Source organism: Atractosteus spatula, chromosome 7, assembly GCF_055471065.1.
Source record: "Atractosteus spatula isolate fAtrSpa1 chromosome 7, fAtrSpa1.hap1, whole genome shotgun sequence".
Taxonomy (NCBI): domain Eukaryota; kingdom Metazoa; phylum Chordata; class Actinopteri; order Semionotiformes; family Lepisosteidae; genus Atractosteus; species Atractosteus spatula.
In genome coordinates this window covers 42,753,217-42,773,279 of record NC_142712.1, presented here as the reverse complement: position 1 = coordinate 42,773,279, position 20,063 = coordinate 42,753,217, and the positions used below count along the sequence as shown (strand labels likewise).

The following is a 20,063-nucleotide window of genomic DNA, read 5'->3' as shown; positions in this document are numbered from 1 at the left end:
CAGTGCTAGTGAAAATCTGGGTGCAGTGAAAAACCATCAATGTGACACCTCGCCTTCAAATAGAAAAGTGGGAACTGGTTAATAAGCTAATTAACACGGATCATGAAAAGGTGATTCAGTCAGAGCAGCAAAACCCTGAAAAAACGTGAGCCCTCGTGAGAATGTGACAGTTTAAGATTTTTCCTTTCTGATATTTTAGTATGATTTACCATCATCATGAAAGACACTGTACATAGAAAAATGTCTCTTTCAACACTTCGATACCAAAGATAATCCAGGAGGAGAAGGCACACAAATCCAAAACGCTAGGCGAGATCGAGGTCAGAGGTTCGAGGTTCGAGTATCCAAAAGCAAGAACAAGTAGTTATAAATGCGAGTGTTCAGTGAAACGGAGAAGGCTTAAGTGTATTTGGAAGTGGAGGGTGTGTTAACAAGTGAGGCGCTCTGATTGGATGAAGGGATAGATTGGCGGCGTTTGCAGGGATTGCCTCCGGCTGGTGCTTGATTGGGGCGAGACGTTTGTGTGGAGGACTCGGATTAGCAGCCGGTGTGACAGTAACCTCGTGCTTTCCTCCCATTACTACTAAACTGGAGTCTAGCTGTGTCAATGGACAACAGACATAAGCAATTGCGGACTGCAACAGGGACAGAAGGCAGAAGAGCAGGGGATCACACCTGGGACTGAAACCTGATTGCTGTACCCCGATGTCAGGCAGCCCTGCCAGTGATACTCCTCACCCTGCAGCAATAAATACTTCTTAGCCCACATTGCACCCCATACACCCTGAGCTCCTGAGTGTAAGAACAGGCAAAGCATTAATATGTCATTTTCTGATTTTATCAATCAACTTTATTAATTTCTTATTAATTTCAGTTTGTTGAAAAACACATTTTATTATTACCCTCCCCCAAAAAATAAAAGCAGACCACTTTAAGAGAAGCACCACAAGGATTGTTGACATCAACAGAAGCAATATAGAAATGTCCAGTGTTATGATAAAATGGGTGAACATTATGAAAAACTATGAAATTAACTTGCAAATCAAATGGAAAGATAATACATATACCTAGGTTGCTTCCACTAGATCTGTATTACATTATATTAAAGGGGGAAATCCTCTGCTCAATGTGATACAAAAGCTATCTAGAGAATGAGTTTGAAAATATCTTTCTCAAAAGGTGGCTTTTTAAAGATATAATGACATCAAAAATGTAATTATTCAACTGAAAAAAGCAAGTACCAGATCAAGATCATATTACTTCAGTAATTTGATTAATTCGTTCAAGAAACTGAAACACAGTATTTATTTCATCACATTTCACCTTTTATTACCATGAATGAGCATGTCTACCCCAAACACCACAGGCACCCATATTGAAGCACTTTCTACACTGCTGCTGGGATTGGAGCTTCAAGGCTTCCTTCACTCTTTAGCTGTCTCTCTCTACAATTTAACAGAGCTCTGGAGTCTGAGTTCTGAGGATCACAGCTCTGTTTCTGCTTTTGGCTGAGAGGCAGGTCCTGAGCATGGCGACACAACTGCTGCAGACGCTGGAGAGACAACAAGAACAGATGAGTTTGTTACAGACATCGGCTCAGGAGGAAGAACAAACTCACATAGTTCAGGATAGAGCTCTCCAGTCACTAAAGAGGGAGGAGCAGTACCTGGCGTAGTGTCCCTGCAGTCCTGGTGAGTTTATACAGCATGACCAGAGGCACACAGGTGACAGAGGAGAGGGCAAAGAGCCAGCCCAAAACATACGCCCAGTCTGGATACACATAGGTGTTGTTGAACTTCAGGGGGGTGTACTTGACCAGGGAAAAGATGAAGATGCCCTGAAATAGAGAGAACAGACATCTGACTCAGCTTCACCGAAACAGCACAGGAGGACTAGAGAGGATGCATTAAAATACAGAATATAGTATATCAATAGAAACTGCTTGATACAGATGATGTTTAAGAAGAAGAAGACTAAAAAAATACAATAAAAAGTAAAAGTAAAAAAAAATAACAAGAGCATACAGTTTTAAGCATGTTTTAAGCAGAATGTATGGAAATCAGACATGAGTTTTGAGTTGGGATTTGAAGACAGTCAAAATTTGTCTGCCTAACGGTGAATCTGAAGACCATGTTTGTCTCCTAGAAGATACAAATAATAAAGAACTGGGCCCAAGACTGAATTCTGTGGCATATCATAATTGACTGGAGCCATCGCGGAATTATGAGGACCAAGGAAAAGAAAATGCTGCTTGCCAGTCAGATAAGAGCATAACCAGTTAAAAAGGAACAAGTAATAGGTTTATTCCATGCTGAAAAAAAGAAGAGAGAGAACACAACGTTTCGGCCGTAGAGCCTTCTTCAGGTGTGAGAGAGACAGGGCAGTAGGCAAAGGTAAAGTAGCGGGAGAGCAAAGGCTGGGAGGGAGGAGGAGTGAGAGGCGGGAGCAGGGGACAGACAGAGAGGCCAATCAAGAGGTGTGAAGTCAGAATGGGTGCAGAGAGGTGTGAAATGAAACTTCCAATGAATGGAGAAAATTTAAAAGAACAGTAGTCTGTCGTTAAGGGAAGGGAGAAGGTGTGATCCTAGCTGCAGAATTATTTTAGTTTCGGTGGTCTTTCTGATGTATGAGTTCGGAAAACCGTCTTTGAGAACACAGATGGAGAGATTAGAGTGGTTGTGGCCGTCAGAGGTGAAATGAGAAACAATGGGCTTGGAGAGATCTTTAATCTTTACAGCCCTGACGTGTTCTCTGAAACGGTCTCCGAGTCTCCTTCCTGTTTCTCCAATGTAGATGGCTGGGCATTTACTGCAAGAGATACAGTAAATAAGGTTGCTGGAGGTACAAGATGCTGTCTGGGTGATCCGGAATTGTCCTGAGGGGCCTAGAATGAGTGTGGTGGTGGCTGTGTATTTGCAGGTGATACAGCGAGCTCTGTTGCAAGGGACAACCAGTTTAACCAGTTAAAGCCAAGATAGACAAGAATGTTTGCAAGTGTTTGAGCAACACTGAATGAGTTACTGTATTAAAAGCAGCACTAAGATCAAGGAACATAAGGATACTTATATCTTCTGAGTCAGACACAGTAAGTAACTCACTCACAACCCTGACAAGTGCAATCTCAATGCTATGATTACAGCAAACACTGGACTGAAATGGTTCAAACAAATCAGGAAATAGGAATGGTGAATTAGAAATCAGTCTGTAGTTCATCATTTTATCAGAACACAAGTCTGTTATTTTTTAATATACAGTAGAAGTTTTGATTGATGCAGTCTTTAAGACAGTAGTTACCACACCTATGGGAAATGAACTGTTGATGATGTTGACAATTAACTGGCAGATGTCTGAGAGCCAAGCTTTCAGTAAAGTGGTAGGGACTAGGCAACTAGTGTTTTTTTTTTTTAGTTGTTAATAATTTTTCTAAGTTGAACTAAATTAACTGAGATAAAATCAGAAAAATCTGGTACAGAGGAAAAGCAAACTGAAAAACTATAGCTCAAATAATTTCCAAATTTAGTACAAAGCTAAGGCTTGATTCAGATAATTGTAGATTTGTGATTTGAACTGCAAAAAATATGACAGAGGTCAGGGGTTTAAGAAACAGCAGAGCTGCAAGGGGGTTTAATAAGCTTGTTACTAACACAGATGAGCACTTTATGATTTCCAAGTACAGTGCCTATTGTATGCGAGATATAGGAGGATCTGGTGGATACTAGAGCAGCTCTGTACACTTGCAGGTGTTCATTGTAAGCCTGATTGTGAATGTAGCGGCGAGGCTTAATAATAAGGCAGAATTAAGTGTTTCTGAGCTTCCCAAATGAGGCCCCATTTCTCTGTTCATCTCTGTGGTGCAGCCACAGAGAGACCATTAGGGTGATTTAAGGTTTCCTAGGACAGCTCCCAAAGGGGGGTGCACTTAGCTAAGCCTGGCTATCATGATCAATGGTCGTCCATTGGCGCCTTTATGTCTAGGGAGTGCCAGTTGGACATCTGGACTGCATTACTAAGTGTCAGGACTAAGTGACTCATATCTCACCTTAATCAACCAATCAGGGACTGGTAGGGCCGAGTAACCCACGTGGGACTCTGATGCCCATGGAACTTTCAGCCAATCAACAAGCTGAAGTTCCTCCAGGTAAAAACAGGCAACACAGAGAGCCTGAGAGATTCAACAAGATTCAGATTCAACAAGATTCAGATTCAACAAGATTCAGATTCGGGAGATTCAGTAAGATTCTGGAGAGGATTCTGTGGACTGTTCTAAAGGGAATTCAAAGGAGAATTCCAGGGCAGGACGGCCCAGGAGCAGAAGGCTCCCAAGGGCAGGACATTCTCGCAGCGCGCCTCCTGACCATCCCGAGACTCAGCCCGGACAACCACGGAACGGCCAGTGTGTCCGAGTGCCAGAACTTTCCTTTGTTCTAAGAGTCTAGAGTGGAGGTTGCCAGAGAGTAACCAGCAGCAGGCCTCATGAACAGGTCGGAACTGTGGACAGCTGAATCACTATTCAGAACTAGCTCTTCATCAGGAACGAACCGGTCCTCTTCCTGACTTGCTGGGATCCACAGTCATCTTTTCTCCTGTGCACAAACTTTGCTAGTTAAAGCCAACACTAACTAGCCGGTCAGTGAGCATCTGCAGCGCACCGTCGCAAGCCGCACAGCACAGCCTGGCACGGAGCCAGAGAGCGCGGATTGGACAGCAACAAGCCTGCAGCTGATTGTTTGTGCCTGCAGGAGATCTGAATCCCCAGAAATTGGATGAGTATTCAACTTCAATGCATTACAGCTCGAGAATTCAATTGTTATCCCAACCAGTTGATATCAATTTAATTCCTAAGAGTTATGTACTTGTTTTGAGTATCTAATGTAGAAGTTGTAACCAAGTTCACTTTACGAAACGGTCTTAATGAATGATATACTGAACGTATGTCCTCTTGATGTGTAACACTTCGTAACTGATTGAATATATACCTTTTGTATTCTGATAACCCTCACGATAAGATCTGTTAGGTTTATATGCATATTCTATGTATTAATAAATTTATCCTCGTGTATTAGTACCTGTGTGTGCGCGTTGTTTGAGTTATGTCGCGTGGTTGGATTCTAAAGCCATCAAAAGAATCAACTTTGTGATTTACTGCTACAATTAATAATTGTCTCAGTAAATGCCCAAACCCTACAGAACTGGTGCCTTCAGAGAGCCACTATGATTACATATTTGGCGTCCCTGAACGGCTATGAAACACTACATTTATGGCGTCCCTGGACCGGCGTGGCAAGACTGAAATGAATCAACCAAGCGGAATAATTCATATAAAACGCCGCGGGTTTCATACACGACAATACAGTGTGCTGAAAGCCGAAAGGAAAAAAGTTCCCCTTGCTCTTTAAGCAGTGCTTGATTGTTTTGTGATCTTTTGCAATCTACCGGGTTGATTGCATACTTGATCTTGTGGTTTTCTGTGGTAAAACTGTGATTTCGTACTTAAAAGTAATACTCTTTAAGTTTAACGATGGTTGCTAAAAGGTCTGAATTCGAGTCGCTATTAAGCACTCTCTCTAGCAGCGACAAGTCTGACCACGATCTCTTCCATATCTCCGTCAGCGGAGAAGCTAGAAGAATAAATCTCCATTCTCTGAGAGAGCTAGCGAAGGACATAGAGAGATTTGACCCCGCAGTGTCAGAGAATAATATCGAGAGTTATATTCAAGACCTCAGGTATAACCTGCAGTTCCTGCCAAACGCCACAGAACAGGAGAAAGTGTTTCTGGTCAGGAAAACTACCAGCAGAGCTGTACATGAGTGGATGGCTAGGCAGATGAAAGAAGTCTGTAATGACTTTGAGCAGCTATGTCAAGCACTTATCGAAGAATACAGTGCGCTTATTGACCCGACTGCCGCGATAGCCGCCGCTCTTAACATTAAGCACGAGAGAGCAGAGTCCCCTCGCGAATATTACGAGAGACTTAGACGAACTTATTTTGCAGGGCGAAATTATGAGGGTTGCGAAGAGAACACACATTTCAAGGGTTTATTCATTGCGAATCTCCACCCGTCAGTCAGAAAGATGATCTTAATGCATACAGATGCACAGACCATGAAAATGACTGATATTAAGAGATTCGCGCAGAAAGCCTGGGAGTATGATGTCCAAAGTCGCTCTGAGCAAAAAGCTGCTAAAGCGACTGTGTTCGCCGTCAGAGCCAGCAGGGTTAATTCCCCCCTGCTCGAAGGAGCACAGGCTCCTGAGCTGGCTAAGCCCCGTTCCAAAGCACTCACACAGGACCGCACCCAGCGTCCTAAGTGCCATGAGAACACCGGGGAAGGGAAAGGGCTAGAAAAGGCTGAACAAAAGGATTCAGTAGCCGCCCGCCTGGCCAGGCTTGAACAAGCTTTATTAGGACAGGGACAACCGCTCCCCAAGGCTGCCGGAAGCGTGAATGAGCTGATACTCTCCACTGGAGGAGGCGGAGACCCGCCCCCTCTCCCTCCCTCAGTCTATCTGATTGAGCGGAAGGGTTCCTGCCTGGATGAGGTCAGCCACTCCCAAGCGAGTGCTGACTCCACCCCTGAAGTCACAGAGCAGGCAGTAAAACACAGAGGAAAAGCACGAAGCTTTTACCTCAAGGCTGCCATGGGAGATGTCTTACCCAGTGAGACACTGATTGACACTGAGGTTGAAAGGTGTTTGATGTCACACGGCAAGCTCAAACAGGTAGAAAAAGAAAAGGGTATGCGACTCAGAGTGGAACCTTTGGTGGATCACCAGAAAGGCAAAGTGTGGAAACAGGTCAAGGCTCCTAAGCCTTCTGTACAGAAGGAAAGGGGGGCCAAGAGGCAGACTGTGCTTACACAGTGCCCACCGAACACAGAAGCCTATGCGGAGATTCCTTCTGTTCCCTCTGGACAAGAAATAAAAATATTTTCTTGTTCCCCGGATATACAGGGAAGTCGTGCCCTGGCCAAGGTCCCAACAGCCTCCATGCCACAGGAGCGGTGCTCCGAGCAGCCGCCTGATCCACCAGGTAAAGCACACACCTTTTACATCCCTAAAGAGGAGCAGATCTCCCCACCTGGCGATGAAAAGGAGCTTTCCCTGTGCACCCTGGCACCCAAGAGGGGTCAGGACCACCACCCTGCAGTGGTGGAAGGGATCCAGATGGCAGGAGAGCAGGTTGGTGATGTAGCCCTCGCCCTTAGCCCTGAGAGGTCCTCTATTAGTGAGGATCTGCTTGAGCAGCTGTCACAGGGCCACCGCCAGGTGCCCCTGGTGCAACATTCACAGGTTAGACAGGAGGTCCAGCTGGACGCTGAGACTACTGCGCTGTGGACACACCTGATCCCAGATGCCGATTCCCTCTGCTGTGACCCAGGGAACCTGCAGTCAGGTAACATTATTTCTCACAACTACCAGGTAGTGAGTGAGACTGACCTGATTGTTCCTGCCTCAACGGCAGGGTTGCCAACACACCCAGTCCCCCAGAAGGGACAGGGAATGAAAGCCGAGCCGGTTTTCTTACAGCCACCAGCTCAGTCTGTCAGTCTGAGTCTGACCAACAGTGGTTCAGCCAGACTGGAGCTGGATGGTCAAGTCACCCGCCTGCCAGTGCAGGACATCGCAAAGAGGGGTGTCAGAATCCCCGCCTGCACTGACATGGGCCTGGTGGGTGATAGTAAGTTCAAAGACAATGAACTAGCTATCCCAGTGCTGGGGCAGCTCCCTGAACCCCTAGCGAGGGAAGGGGGGAGCGAGCAGGTGTCCTACACCCACGCCCAGCGAACGATTGTAAACATGCCGATAGAGGGATTCCTCAATCAGGAAGTGTGCAGGGTGGACCTGAACAGTGAGAATGGGGTAACAATCTCAGATCACTCAGGTGCTCCAGATGACCACTCAGCCGAGGGTCAGGCATGCTCCACCGCTGCACCGCCCCCTGCAGGGTTCCTAGAGCACCGGCATGAACAAATCGAAAAAGCAGATGCCCTGGAAATGGAGGAGCAGCATCAGCAGCTGTGTCAGATCTCCCCAGATTTCCAGGATGTTGGTGCCCAAGATGCCACATGGCATACTGAGAAAGACACCATGTACACGCTGCGCCAGCTTAGAAAGGCAACAGTCACTCAGAAGGAGATGACTGGGATCAGCCACCCTAAAAGACTTTTGGGAGGACTGATTGCTGCCACCACTGTTGTGCATTTGCTCTTTTTGGTAGGTTTGTGTGCTACTGGCACTCTCACCCTGACTGCCCCAAGAAGGCAGGTGTCAGAGAGGCCAGAGGGTAGTGACAGACTGTATCGACAGCAGCAAAAGTTGGAAAGCTTAGGGAAAATCCTACAGGCAACCTCCTATGCAACAGGGTTAAACCTTATTCCCCAACCAGTAGACATGATTGTTGGTGTTATACAGTGGGTTTATGCTTGTGTGCAACAGGCCAGAATGTTGACACAAGACCTGTTAAGGGAGTTTAGTGCCACTGTAGCCAGTCTAGCCACGGCACAAATCCCAACCCACTTGATTCCACTCTTCTCAGTAGAGGAGTATGTGACATTAACCCCATCGCTCATAGCTCACCCAGAAGGCAATCCAAGATTGAATTCGGTTCCAAATCTTGAGATGGGTATGGCTACCAAAGCTATCCATTGGCTGTGTCTAAACGATTCACCAATGAAGGGTGTAAAGCTACTAATGAGCAGAGGAAGGTTAATGAACCCCATGAAGAGCAGGTGGGAAGTAAATGGCTGGTCAGCACACCACGTTTAACTGACACTGTGACTTGTGACAGGCATGATGCAGCTACCTAATAAAACAGTTCCTTTAAGTTCCTGAGGAGGCCATAGTACAGCATGGTAACTTAACACTGTACGGTCTAGAACCAGACAACATAAGACCAAACTTGAGGTCATGGATGCCTTCAGGTGCCACACTAAGGAATTGGATAGAAATCCAAGAAACAGTAAGCCCTGAAGAGGTACAGGTAGTTAGTTTGCTTTAATGGAACAAACCTCCAAACCACCCTAGCAGATACCCAACACAGGTGTTGTGGTTTATCGGGGGGCTGGGAACAGGAACTGGTGTTATTGTAACACTGCTGCCGGGTAGCTGGATCATGACTGACAGTGTACTCTGAATGATGTACTCTTACATCAAGATGTACTCCGGGTAGCATGAATGAGTCAAAGGTAGCATGCCAAAGAAAGGAAGTGACTTCTCCCCAAATATCTACCACAGAGGTATCAGATATTGACAGTGAACTTCCTGATGTGTAATTCCTAGACTTAGATAATGTCTCCTACCGTGTTTATACATACTCCAGATGTTATTCATCCTGTTTGTATCCAATGCTGGTTCTGGTATGAATTCTCGAGGAGTAATGTGGACATTTAAGATTAATGTTCTAATGGCAAGGGACATCACTTAACTCTGTTTTTGTTTTGAAGGCAACAACGCCTCAGGACCTCGTGACCTTCAAAAAGGGGGGATATGTAGCGGCGAGGCTTAATAATAAGGCAGAATTAAGTGTTTCTGAGCTTCCCAAATGAGGCCCCATTTCTCTGTTCATCTCTGTGGTGCAGCCACAGAGAGACCATTAGGGTGATTTAAGGTTTCCTAGGACAGCTCCCAAAGGGGGGTGCACTTAGCTAAGCCTGGCTATCATGATCAATGGTCGTCCATTGGCGCCTTTATGTCTAGGGAGTGCCAGTTGGACATCTGGACTGCATTACTAAGTGTCAGGACTAAGTGACTCATATCTCACCTTAATCAACCAATCAGGGACTGGTAGGGCCGAGTAACCCACGTGGGACTCTGATGCCCATGGAACTTTCAGCCAATCAACAAGCTGAAGTTCCTCCAGGTAAAAACAGGCAACACAGAGAGCCTGAGAGATTCAACAAGATTCAGATTCAACAAGATTCAGATTCAACAAGATTCAGATTCGGGAGATTCAGTAAGATTCTGGAGAGGATTCTGTGGACTGTTCTAAAGGGAATTCAAAGGAGAATTCCAGGGCAGGACGGCCCAGGAGCAGAAGGCTCCCAAGGGCAGGACATTCTCGCAGCGCGCCTCCTGACCATCCCGAGACTCAGCCCGGACAACCACGGAACGGCCAGTGTGTCCGAGTGCCAGAACTTTCCTTTGTTCTAAGAGTCTAGAGTGGAGGTTGCCAGAGAGTAACCAGCAGCAGGCCTCATGAACAGGTCGGAACTGTGGACAGCTGAATCACTATTCAGAACTAGCTCTTCATCAGGAACGAACCGGTCCTCTTCCTGACTTGCTGGGATCCACAGTCATCTTTTCTCCTGTGCACAAACTTTGCTAGTTAAAGCCAACACTAACTAGCCGGTCAGTGAGCATCTGCAGCGCACCGTCGCAAGCCACACAGCACAGCCTGGCACGGAGCCAGAGAGCGCGGATTGGACAGCAACAAGCCTGCAGCTGATTGTTTGTGCCTGCAGGAGATCTGAATCCCCAGAAATTGGATGAGTATTCAACTTCAATGCATTACAGCTCGAGAATTCAATTGTTATCCCAACCAGTTGATATCAATTTAATTCCTAAGAGTTATGTACTTGTTTTGAGTATCTAATGTAGAAGTTGTAACCAAGTTCACTTTACGAAACGGTCTTAATGAATGATATACTGAACGTATGTCCTCTTGATGTGTAACACTTCGTAACTGATTGAATATATACCTTTTGTATTCTGATAACCCTCACGATAAGATCTGTTAGGTTTATATGCATATTCTATGTATTAATAAATTTATCCTCGTGTATTAGTACCTGTGTGTGCGCGTTGTTTGAGTTATGTCGCGTGGTTGGATTCTAAAGCCATCAAAAGAATCAACTTTGTGATTTACTGCTACAATTAATAATTGTCTCAGTAAATGCCCAAACCCTACAGAACTGGTGCCTTCAGAGAGCCACTATGATTACATATTTGGCGTCCCTGAACGGCTATGAAACACTACATGAAACACTAGGCCAGAGCGTTTGCTTAAGTTCTGGAGGTGCCATTGAGTTAGTTTCAAATTGTGAAGTTCAGGTTTACATAATGGAGAGAAGCTCTTGAAGGAAACAAAGCAAGTTTTAAGGGAAGCATATTTATCCAAAATACTAGTCAAAATACTGATGTTAAAGTTACTTTCAGTTTGTGAAGGAAAGTAAGGTCAGTTAGTGTAAAAAGTTCAGGAAGAAGTTAAAAACATGCTCTTACAGTGCACACAGCTGGAGTGATGTAGCGCCAACAGTACCAAAACACAGCCAAAGGTCGATAGCCAATCATGTCTTCAATGTTGGCACAGAAGAGATCAGATCCTGTATGAAACCAAGAGGTGAAAATCATTAACTCAGTAATGACACAATCACATGTGAGCAAATGTATTTTGTGGTGCAGTCTGAATACATTGAGAGTTTTGGGTATTTTATCAGCACGTAATTTATCTGTACTAAGCTGCCGGAGTGAATGCTTGTAAAAGCAGTATCAAATAAAACTCTGTTAGAATGATGGCAAATATTGGAAGGACACTGATACCGACCAATGAAAACTCACCATATACCCATCCAATACAAATAGTCTGAAATATGGCAACAAACAAGAGGCAGGCCCCATTGCAAGCATAGTAATCAACCAACTGGAAGATGTATATTCCACCCTGGAGAGACAGAGAAAATGTTGTTATTTAAATACATGTGAGGTGACAACTGTGATTTTACATTATGTACCGAGTTACAACTCTGAATGTCTTCTCCTTGGCATGGTGCAGTGCCAACACCTACTGAAACTGTTGTTTCTAAGTTTCTTCATTCCCATGAGCTTCTTAGGCAAATCTGCTGACCCTCAATTCAAACCAGACCATTGCAGGTCTTGCTGATTGATTATCAGGCCCTTCAGCCCTTCAGTCCTCACCTCAGTGACCATGAGGAGCCCAAGCAGGAAGCAGACCACACAGAAGAGGAGCAGAAGGAGCTCCCGCCGGTATCCTCTCCGGAACACTGCAGGAAACATATCCACGATGGCCGTCATCACGGTTTCAATGCCCACAAACTGCAGAGAGCAAGATAACAGAGAGCACAGACACCTGGATCACTGAGTCAACTCACTCCCAGAACACACAATCCACAGAGAATGCAAACACAGGTTACCCCTTTGGATATAAAGTATTGTACTGATTCACAAGACGGTCTCACCTCTGTGTCTATTCCCAGCAGGAGGACCATGATGAAGAAACAGACAGCCCAGAGCTGAGGCAGGGGCATCATGGCCACTGCCCTCGGGTATGTGATGAATGCCAGGCCAGGACCTGAACAACCAGACATGGGGAAGTCAGGGAGTGAAATCATTTCAATTATAGAAATCAGATACTGAATCTGAGAATGCACAGTTGAGTACAATTAAAATTAAGTCTTGGTCAGTAAGCAGCTATATGAACAGTTAAACCAATTGTTCCTAAGGATAAAAGTAAAGGTTTTCACAGAAGAGTCCTGTAAGATTTAAATTTACAAAGCACACTCCAGTCAGAGGAGAACCAATGGACAGTAGATGTGGATAGACTGTGGCTCACCAGACTCAGCAACCAGCGAGATGTCCACTCCCTGCTCGTACGCCATGAAGCCCAGCACAGAGAAGATGGCAAATCCAGCCACAAAGCTGGTAGCGCTGTTCAGGAGGCACAGGTAGAAGGAGTCCCTGCATGAAGAGAGACCATGGTTACAATCATTTCATCACAACCACCACCCACACTAGTGTGGAGCCTGAGAGACACTTGCTAACAGCAGGACCTATTGGTCTAGGCTGTACTGCATGTACTGATCACAGTTTGTACTCATAGGATACCAGGTTCAGCACAAAAATCCCACGAAGTGTTAACTGTACTGCAGTAAAATGTTGACAGCACCTACAGAATTTGTCGGTTTGGATTGCTTTATTAATTTAGGAATTAACTGAACTCCCATAGAAAATGATAAATTACAAAGGAAAGGAGTGCTAAAACAATAATTATGAAAAATGTCAGTTCATGATACTTTGCTGTCTACAGGAATTTCACTTTGATATCATTTTCAAGAGTTACCTTTCCTCCTACCTGTAGAAGTTATTGTTGTATTTGTTGTAACTGCTGAGTGCTATTAGCAGTCCTACACAAACACTATAAGAGAAGAAAATCTGTGTCCCTGCATCCATCCATACCTAGGATAGACAGGAGCACAAGTTTACAAAACTGTATGGCAGCCACTTGACAGGTTAAAGGGTTAGTGTAATATACAGTACCAACTACACTGTGTGTAAGGCACTGGTACTGTATCATGTTTTGAGAATCTGGCCAAACTGGTTTAGTTGGTTAGATCTTCTTGGGAACATGGTTAAACACCATGTGAAGACTGGGATGGCTGAGAACCTGGGATTTCATCTACTCTCATCCCTGTTCTATACATCCTTGCAGTAATTTTGTGGATTTGTGTATAAATCCTCTGGACCACAGCAGTAGGTCTGGGGGAACTGTCATAGAGATGCATATACTGTCAGTCTTTGAGTTAATGATGTTATTGACATAATCATGGTTCCTACTTAGCATTAAACTACAGACTATGCAGACTAACAGTATAAAGCTCTGCTGTAGCCATTGGAAATGAACTGTCAGAGGCACAGAACCAAAAATATCACAGTTTTAGTTTAATGTAGATTTTATTAAATGAAAAATAATACACATTCACATGCTTAGAGAAGAGATTTTTGCAGTTTTGTTCCACATGTTTCTCATGCTAGAGATATGTATTGCATGTCGAAGGCCTGTGTAGCCACCTGTGGGTCAGTGAGCCGTGTTACATCAGGGTAGAGGTAGAAGACCAGTCCATCAGCAGCTCCAGGCAGGGTGAGTCCTCTAACCAGCAGCACCACCAGCATCACATAGGGAAATGTGGCTGTGAAGTACACCACCTGAGGAGGCAGAGAAACCATTGATATACGGACGGTTAATTTCAGATCTACATGTAATTCATTAAAATACCATATTAGGAAGTCAACCCTGTTTTTTATACTTCAAATTGCAATCTTGAGAAAGTATCTTACAAAACTCAGATGTAATGCAGCTCAAATACGCAACTCTCACCTTCCCTGTGGACCTCACTCCCTTCCAGACAGAAAAGTAACAGATGATCCAGGCCAGCAGGAGACACAGGGCCAGTTCCCATCTCAGACTGCCCACCTCATCGATCCCACCAGAGATACCCAGCACCCTCCTGCTGCAGAGATGACAATGCACATTCAATATTATTGTAAAAACAACTTGCAAGTGCCTGTAATATAACGTTAGTGATGAGTTTGCCTAACGTACTTCCAGAACTCCATTACAGCAGAGGTGGCCATTTCTGCCTCTGTCCAGTTGGAAGTGAGATTCTGCTTGTGAAACTCCACACAGGCATCTGAGATAACCAACGGAATGGAAGAAGTGTGTGACCTTGTGTGAAAGACAGCAAGTACTTGTGAGAGTGCAGAGAGAACAGGATCATAACTCTGCTAATACACAAACATCTGAACTTTCGACTCCATTACTGAATGCCAGCTTCACTAACTCCAGTGCACTCACCCTGGGAAAAAAAGCATCTATGAAGGCTTCATTTTCAATGCACTGAGATTTGAGTGGGCTGCTAGTGAACACTTATTCTCAGTACCTGTGTTCCAGGTGTTTCTGCAGCTGTCCCAGGGCAGCTCATAACTGAAGGAGGAGAACAGGTAGAATAAGGCCCAAGCCTGGATGATGATGTAAACAGTGCTGCTGTAGATCATGATCACCACAGTACAACAGCCAATGCCTGTAGAGACAGAGTCAGGATTAGACATACACTTAAAAGTTCTCAACTCAGCACTGAATTTCTATGGTTATTCCTGTCTCCTGATTGCTGATAATGGTGCTTAACACGTCAGTGGGCAATTTATAAAATGCTTGTTATTATCTCATATGTATTGTAATAAATTCACATATTTTGGCAATGTGTGAATAATATGGTATTTGAGAAATTCGCTCGCTGATATTTTAGTTTGATTTACTATCATGAAACACATCATACAGTAAAAAGATCAGGTGGGTAGCTACGTCAGCATGTGTAGGCTGCAAAGGTACAAGTAATACTTTTATTCCATGCTGAAAAAAAAAGAAGAAAGTAAACACAATGTTTTGGCCGTGGAGCCTTCTCACACCTCAAGAAGGCTCCACAGCCGAAACATACAGTGAACACACTTTCCACACTTCATTTTTCCACATGAAAAAAAGTTATTTGTAATTATTAACAGCTTTCTAATATAGTTTGTTCAAACATTTGTAGTCTAAACATTAAAATGCACTGTTATTGTATTTGAACTAGATATGATGTTGAAACAGATTTCCCAGGAATCCTTTAAGAAATGGCTTGACATGACTGTCTGATCTGTCAGCTTCTAGCAGTCAGATGGCCTCCTGTTGTTTTAAAATATACTTATGTTCTCAGTTGCAGTAGTAAGTAATTCCTTTCATTGTCTTAAAATATTGTTGTGTATGTTTTTCAAAATTCTGTTGTGATGAATTTTAATAATGATATGTGCAGGACAGTGTAATGCAGAGAAGCCGTAAAAATGAATGAAAACATGAAGCTCACCTTCAAACAGGGGGCAGATCTTCCTCCAGCAGGTGATGCCCCCCTGGCTGGTGTACTGCCCCAGAGCCGTCTCCAGTAGGAACAGGGGGAGTCCGCAGGTAAACAGGAACAGTATATAGGGGATGAGAAATGCACCTTTTAAAAAAGAGAGGTTAAATATCATAAAAGATATCATCCCAAACTGTATTAGCTTTTTAATAATAATGATAACATCACTTTATTAACCCTTTACAATTTTCTTGCATTAGGAATTATATTTTCGCATACCCCAGCTTGCTCTCCATGAGACACACAAAAAGGGAGAGAGCACCCCTGGAGCAGTTGGGGTTAAGGGCCTTGTCCAGGGGCCCTAACAGAGTAGGACTCCTATGCCAGCTGCAGGATTTGAACCAGGACTCTTCCAGCCACAAGCACAGATCCTTAGCCACAGAGCCACCACTCCACCCCACAGTGAACCTCTTTTTTAGTTCCACGTCACCATGTAAAAAGCTGGTGGAGCTAGATAGGACTAAATGCTTAGTGATTTATGATTACTGCCCTCACTCACCTCCCCCATTTTTGTAGCACAGGTAGGGGAACCTCCACACGTTGCCCAAACCAACAATTTGTCCAGCAACGGCCAAGATGAACTCCCTCTTGTTTGCCCACTGGCCCCTCTCCTGGATCTTCTGCCCCTTCTGCTTCATCCTGCTCCCCTGGACTGGGGGCTCACACTGGGCTCCTGTCTGCAGATCCCCGGCCATCCCAGCTGCAGCCCAGTGAAATGATTCTGTCTAGAGGGATTTGTCTGCTTTAGAGAACAATGGATTGAGAATGAGAAAAAAGGAAAGTTTCAGAGACTCTAGCTCTAAACTGAGCAGGCTTGAAGCATATTTATAATTATTTTAGAAAAAGTGACCCATTTTAGGGTGTAATGAGCAAAGAAGATTTTTACAACCAAAGGAAAAAACAGGTACTGTATGCTTTGATCAGAACATAACTTGTATCAATCATTTTGTAACAAATTGGTGACTGAGAAAACAGAAAACAGAGCAGGATAAACAATAATCCAAATAAATAAATATATCCTCCAAATGTCAAAGATATACAGAAGTGCTTGGTATAGTTTGAGATACCCGAGCATAATAAATGAGAGGCAAACAGGATAAGCAAATAATTATGAACAATAACCCAACTAGTTAGTTCCCAGCATACAAGATATGCCAGTTACAAAACAGGACATCTCAAAGGCCCTGGAGGCCCCAAACTGAATGGGAAGCAGAGACTAAAATGAACTCAAGAAATAAAGTTCAAAATATTCAAATTAGATGAGATTTGATTTAAATCCTATCAGACTGAAATACTTGATATATCTTGTATGATTTTTATCCTAGAATCTCAGGTGACAAGGTGGGCTTACACCCTAGAAGGGATGCCAGATGCCAGGCTCACAGACACTGGATGTGGAGACAGCTAACCAAGCCAGCAGGACGTCAGGTGGTGTGAGGAAGCCACTGTGTGAGAGCAAGTGTAGGACCTCAGGCTCATCTTTATCACTGTGGCACCACTGAGTTTTCACACAGATCTTTACTTAGCAGGTTAGTGTGTGGTGTGGAATCAACTTACTGTATATACCAAGATATACAGGAAAAATTAAAATTTAAACTTCTTTCTAACTTGTTTTTAAATCATGTTTATCAAAACGACAAGGATAAATAAAAACGAATGTGAAATGTGCAGGTCAATAAAAGCAAATGGATTTAGATACATTTTCCCCAGAATATTTTGTAAGAATATTTGATTAATCATAGACTGTCCTTGGAAAAGCTAAACAAAGACACAGGGAAGAAAAGCACCTCTGTACCCCATTCTGGGAACTTGAAATTAATGATGAAAAAAGGACGTCAACAAACTGTTTTTCATTTTAGTCAGTAATGACAATCACTCACAAAAATAATCCACAATGATGATGAAGAAAACTCAATTGCTTTGCTATGTTGAGTAAATTAAGACAAGACAAAATCACCTGTTTGACTAAAAGTCAGAAAATTAATTTTGTCACATGAGGTTCACCATTCGTACATTTACCTTCTGTCTGGCAAATAGCAGTAATGGGTATCTTGGGGCTGCAAGGTGACTCTTAAGTGTGGTAATTGGGAAGTACCGTGATGAGCTGTTTGTTTTCCTTTTCTCTTTGTTTTCTATTGATCCTCACTTCCTGCCAGTCTTATCCGCACTCCAGAATCATAAACCCTTTTTGTGTGTTCATTGATGGGCACCTAGATAAACAATGAAATTCAACGCTGTACTGATTAGATTAAAAAAGCAAGAGTACCTTATGATAAAAAGAAAAACCAAAGAGACCCTGAATTTACATTCTTGAAGAGCTTCAGCAAATGTGCTGGAAGTGATCACCTTTGTTCATCTTTTCCGGGTTCAAACCAGTTGTGTTAAATGGATTTCATTTAAGGGACACTAGGATCCAGGAGAGTAAAATCTTTTTGTTTACTGGGATTGCTTTAAGGGGCTTTAAAGATCAAGTCTGTGATCTATATCAACACTATCTTTAGCTTTATATTCAATCAAATTATTGTGATTTAATTCTCTTGTAGTAAGCTACAGTACCTTGCTTCTAATGATCTGTTGATAAAACAATCAAACGGATAAGATAGTGAAATCTTTCGTTGAACAAGGCTCTGACAGTCAATCACGCTTTAGGCTGGAAGAAATAGAATCTAGAGTCTAGCAATACTTCATATATGATGAATTTATATATATTTAAGATATTGAACAAATTCAGTGACTAAATTTAAGTGATTAAATGTAAGGGTGATTTTAGTATAATTTGAGTCAGCTCATACAAATAAAAATATGTGATTCTAAAATAGATACTTCAGTCAACCTTACTTAACATATTACTAAAACAATGACAAAAAAACTGATGACTAAATGAACTCTGCAGAACTGTCATGGAGCCTGTCAGACATCCTACTACAACATTCAACAATACAACATGCGGGGGCTCTGATCTATCCAGTGAAGAGCGTCCTATTTCACATAGTCATTTCAGGGTCCATTTTCACATTAATCATACATATTCACAGCACCCTGGGAAACAAAGAACTGGCTCAATGTGATTTTATAGAAGGTATCATTGGAATGTAAAATACAAAAAATGTCTTTAAAGGAACCAGAAGACAACTCTAAAGAACAGCAAACAAGTGAATTGAGACAACAGGACTGATCAGAGCCCAAGACAGTGGTAAGCCCTATCTTTCACAAAGCCAAAGCAATGGTCAGTCCTTACAGATTCAGGACAAACGATGGATAGCAGACTAGAGCAAAACATAAACACTTTTAGCTGTTAATTGTTCCTGACTGCCAAGCAAAACTGACTGAAACATACTGCTGAAAACAAAGCAGACACAGTGTAGATTCAGCCTTAAAACATGTTGCCTGGTTCATTTAGGTTGCCTAAAAATCAGATGAGATGTGAATATTCCTATTTTAACTCCAGATCTACTGTCATAACTCACCTCACTTGTTTTTATAGCACAGCTCAGAGAACCTCCACCCAGCAATGCATCCACCGACAGCCAAGATGAACCTGTTTGCCCACTGGCCCCTCTCCTGGATCTTCTGCCCCTTCTGGACCAGCCTGCTGCCCTGGACTGGGGCCTCACACTGGACTCCTGCCTGCAGATTCCTTTCTGTTTACACCATGGAAAAACTTGGATATATCCTCTGTAAAGGGCAAGGGGCTGGGAAAGAGACAACAGGACAAGCAAAGGATACTTGTCTTATCTAAAGACAGGAAAGTGAGTAACCTCTTGTTCTCCAGCTCTCTGTTAAATCATTTGTATAGAATTCTTAATATCTGCCTGTTTTGCTTTCCTAGATGCTCTTTTGAAGATTGACAAAAAGATATGCAAATAAAAAATCGTAACTCGGAACTGTCTCATTTCCAAATGTTTATAATCTACAAATTTCTGAAACTCATCCCCAAATTATTTCTTTGTCCAAAACAAGTCTGAAGAAAACTTGAAAACAGTAAGCATTAGTGCAGAAGGAAGGGTCAGTGAAACAACGGTCATCATAGGTGACTTAATAGAGAAATGTATCTTGAAAGATACATGTATCTTGAAAGATACATTTTCAGAGTATTTAGACTGATTAAGACCCAAGTGTTTGACATGATCTCAAAAGATCTCATGTGGTTGTTTTTTGTTCTTCTTTAACCACTGGTGTTATTGATACTATACTTTGTTGAATGTTTTATTGCAAATTATTGTTTTAACCAAACATGTCAGTCTGTTTAATTCATCAGCTACTGTAGATCTAACAGCCTTTTAGAATAGTACATTTGAAATGACTTCAGATTTCTCAGAACATTAATGTATTAAAATCTCTTTTTCAACTATAATGGTGGGATCTTCCTTGTAAGATTCCAT

The 20,063-nt window shown here is 43.1% G+C and overlaps 1 protein-coding gene across 4 annotated transcripts; it reads right to left on the bottom strand.

The window, feature by feature from the left end:
* Positions 1-1,303: 1,303 nt before the first annotated feature.
* LOC148831054 (sodium- and chloride-dependent GABA transporter 2-like) lies at positions 1,304-19,298 on the bottom strand. Of its 4 annotated transcripts, XM_088921668.1 has the most exons (16): positions 19,149-19,298; positions 17,701-17,891; positions 16,181-16,423; positions 15,634-15,768; positions 14,674-14,814; positions 14,337-14,424; positions 14,112-14,244; positions 13,805-13,939; positions 13,089-13,192; positions 12,570-12,694; positions 12,196-12,308; positions 11,915-12,052; positions 11,558-11,660; positions 11,222-11,322; positions 1,667-1,837; positions 1,304-1,552 (listed from the first exon to the last, which is right to left on the bottom strand). In XM_088921668.1, exons 3-16 carry the CDS (start codon positions 16,374-16,376, stop codon positions 1,388-1,390), a joined length of 1,848 nt encoding a protein of 615 aa, XP_088777794.1. In that variant the 5' UTR covers positions 16,377-16,423; positions 17,701-17,891; positions 19,149-19,298; the 3' UTR covers positions 1,304-1,387. The 4 variants fall into 4 exon arrangements, with proteins under 4 accessions (XP_088777794.1, XP_088777796.1, XP_088777797.1 ...); XM_088921670.1 differs by lacking the exon at positions 17,701-17,891 and having other exon boundaries at positions 19,149-19,263; XM_088921671.1 differs by lacking the exon at positions 19,149-19,298 and having other exon boundaries at positions 17,777-17,859.
* Positions 19,299-20,063: the final 765 nt, after the last annotated feature.

What these genes read in the sequence shown, in the direction of transcription:
- LOC148831054 (XM_088921668.1), bottom strand. Translation starts at nt 16,376, where the DNA reads ATGGCCGGGGATCTGCAGACAGGAGCCCAGTGTGAGCCCCCAGTCCAG. An exon ending in GAGTGAGGTCCACAGGGAAG is followed by an intron (nt 13,940 to 14,111) that starts GTGAGAGTTGCG and finishes CTGCCTCCTCAG; the next exon opens with GTGGTGTACTTCACAGCCAC. An exon ending in CTGCAGGGACACTACGCCAG is followed by an intron (nt 1,553 to 1,666) that starts GTACTGCTCCTC and finishes TTGTCTCTCCAG; the next exon opens with CGTCTGCAGCAGTTGTGTCG.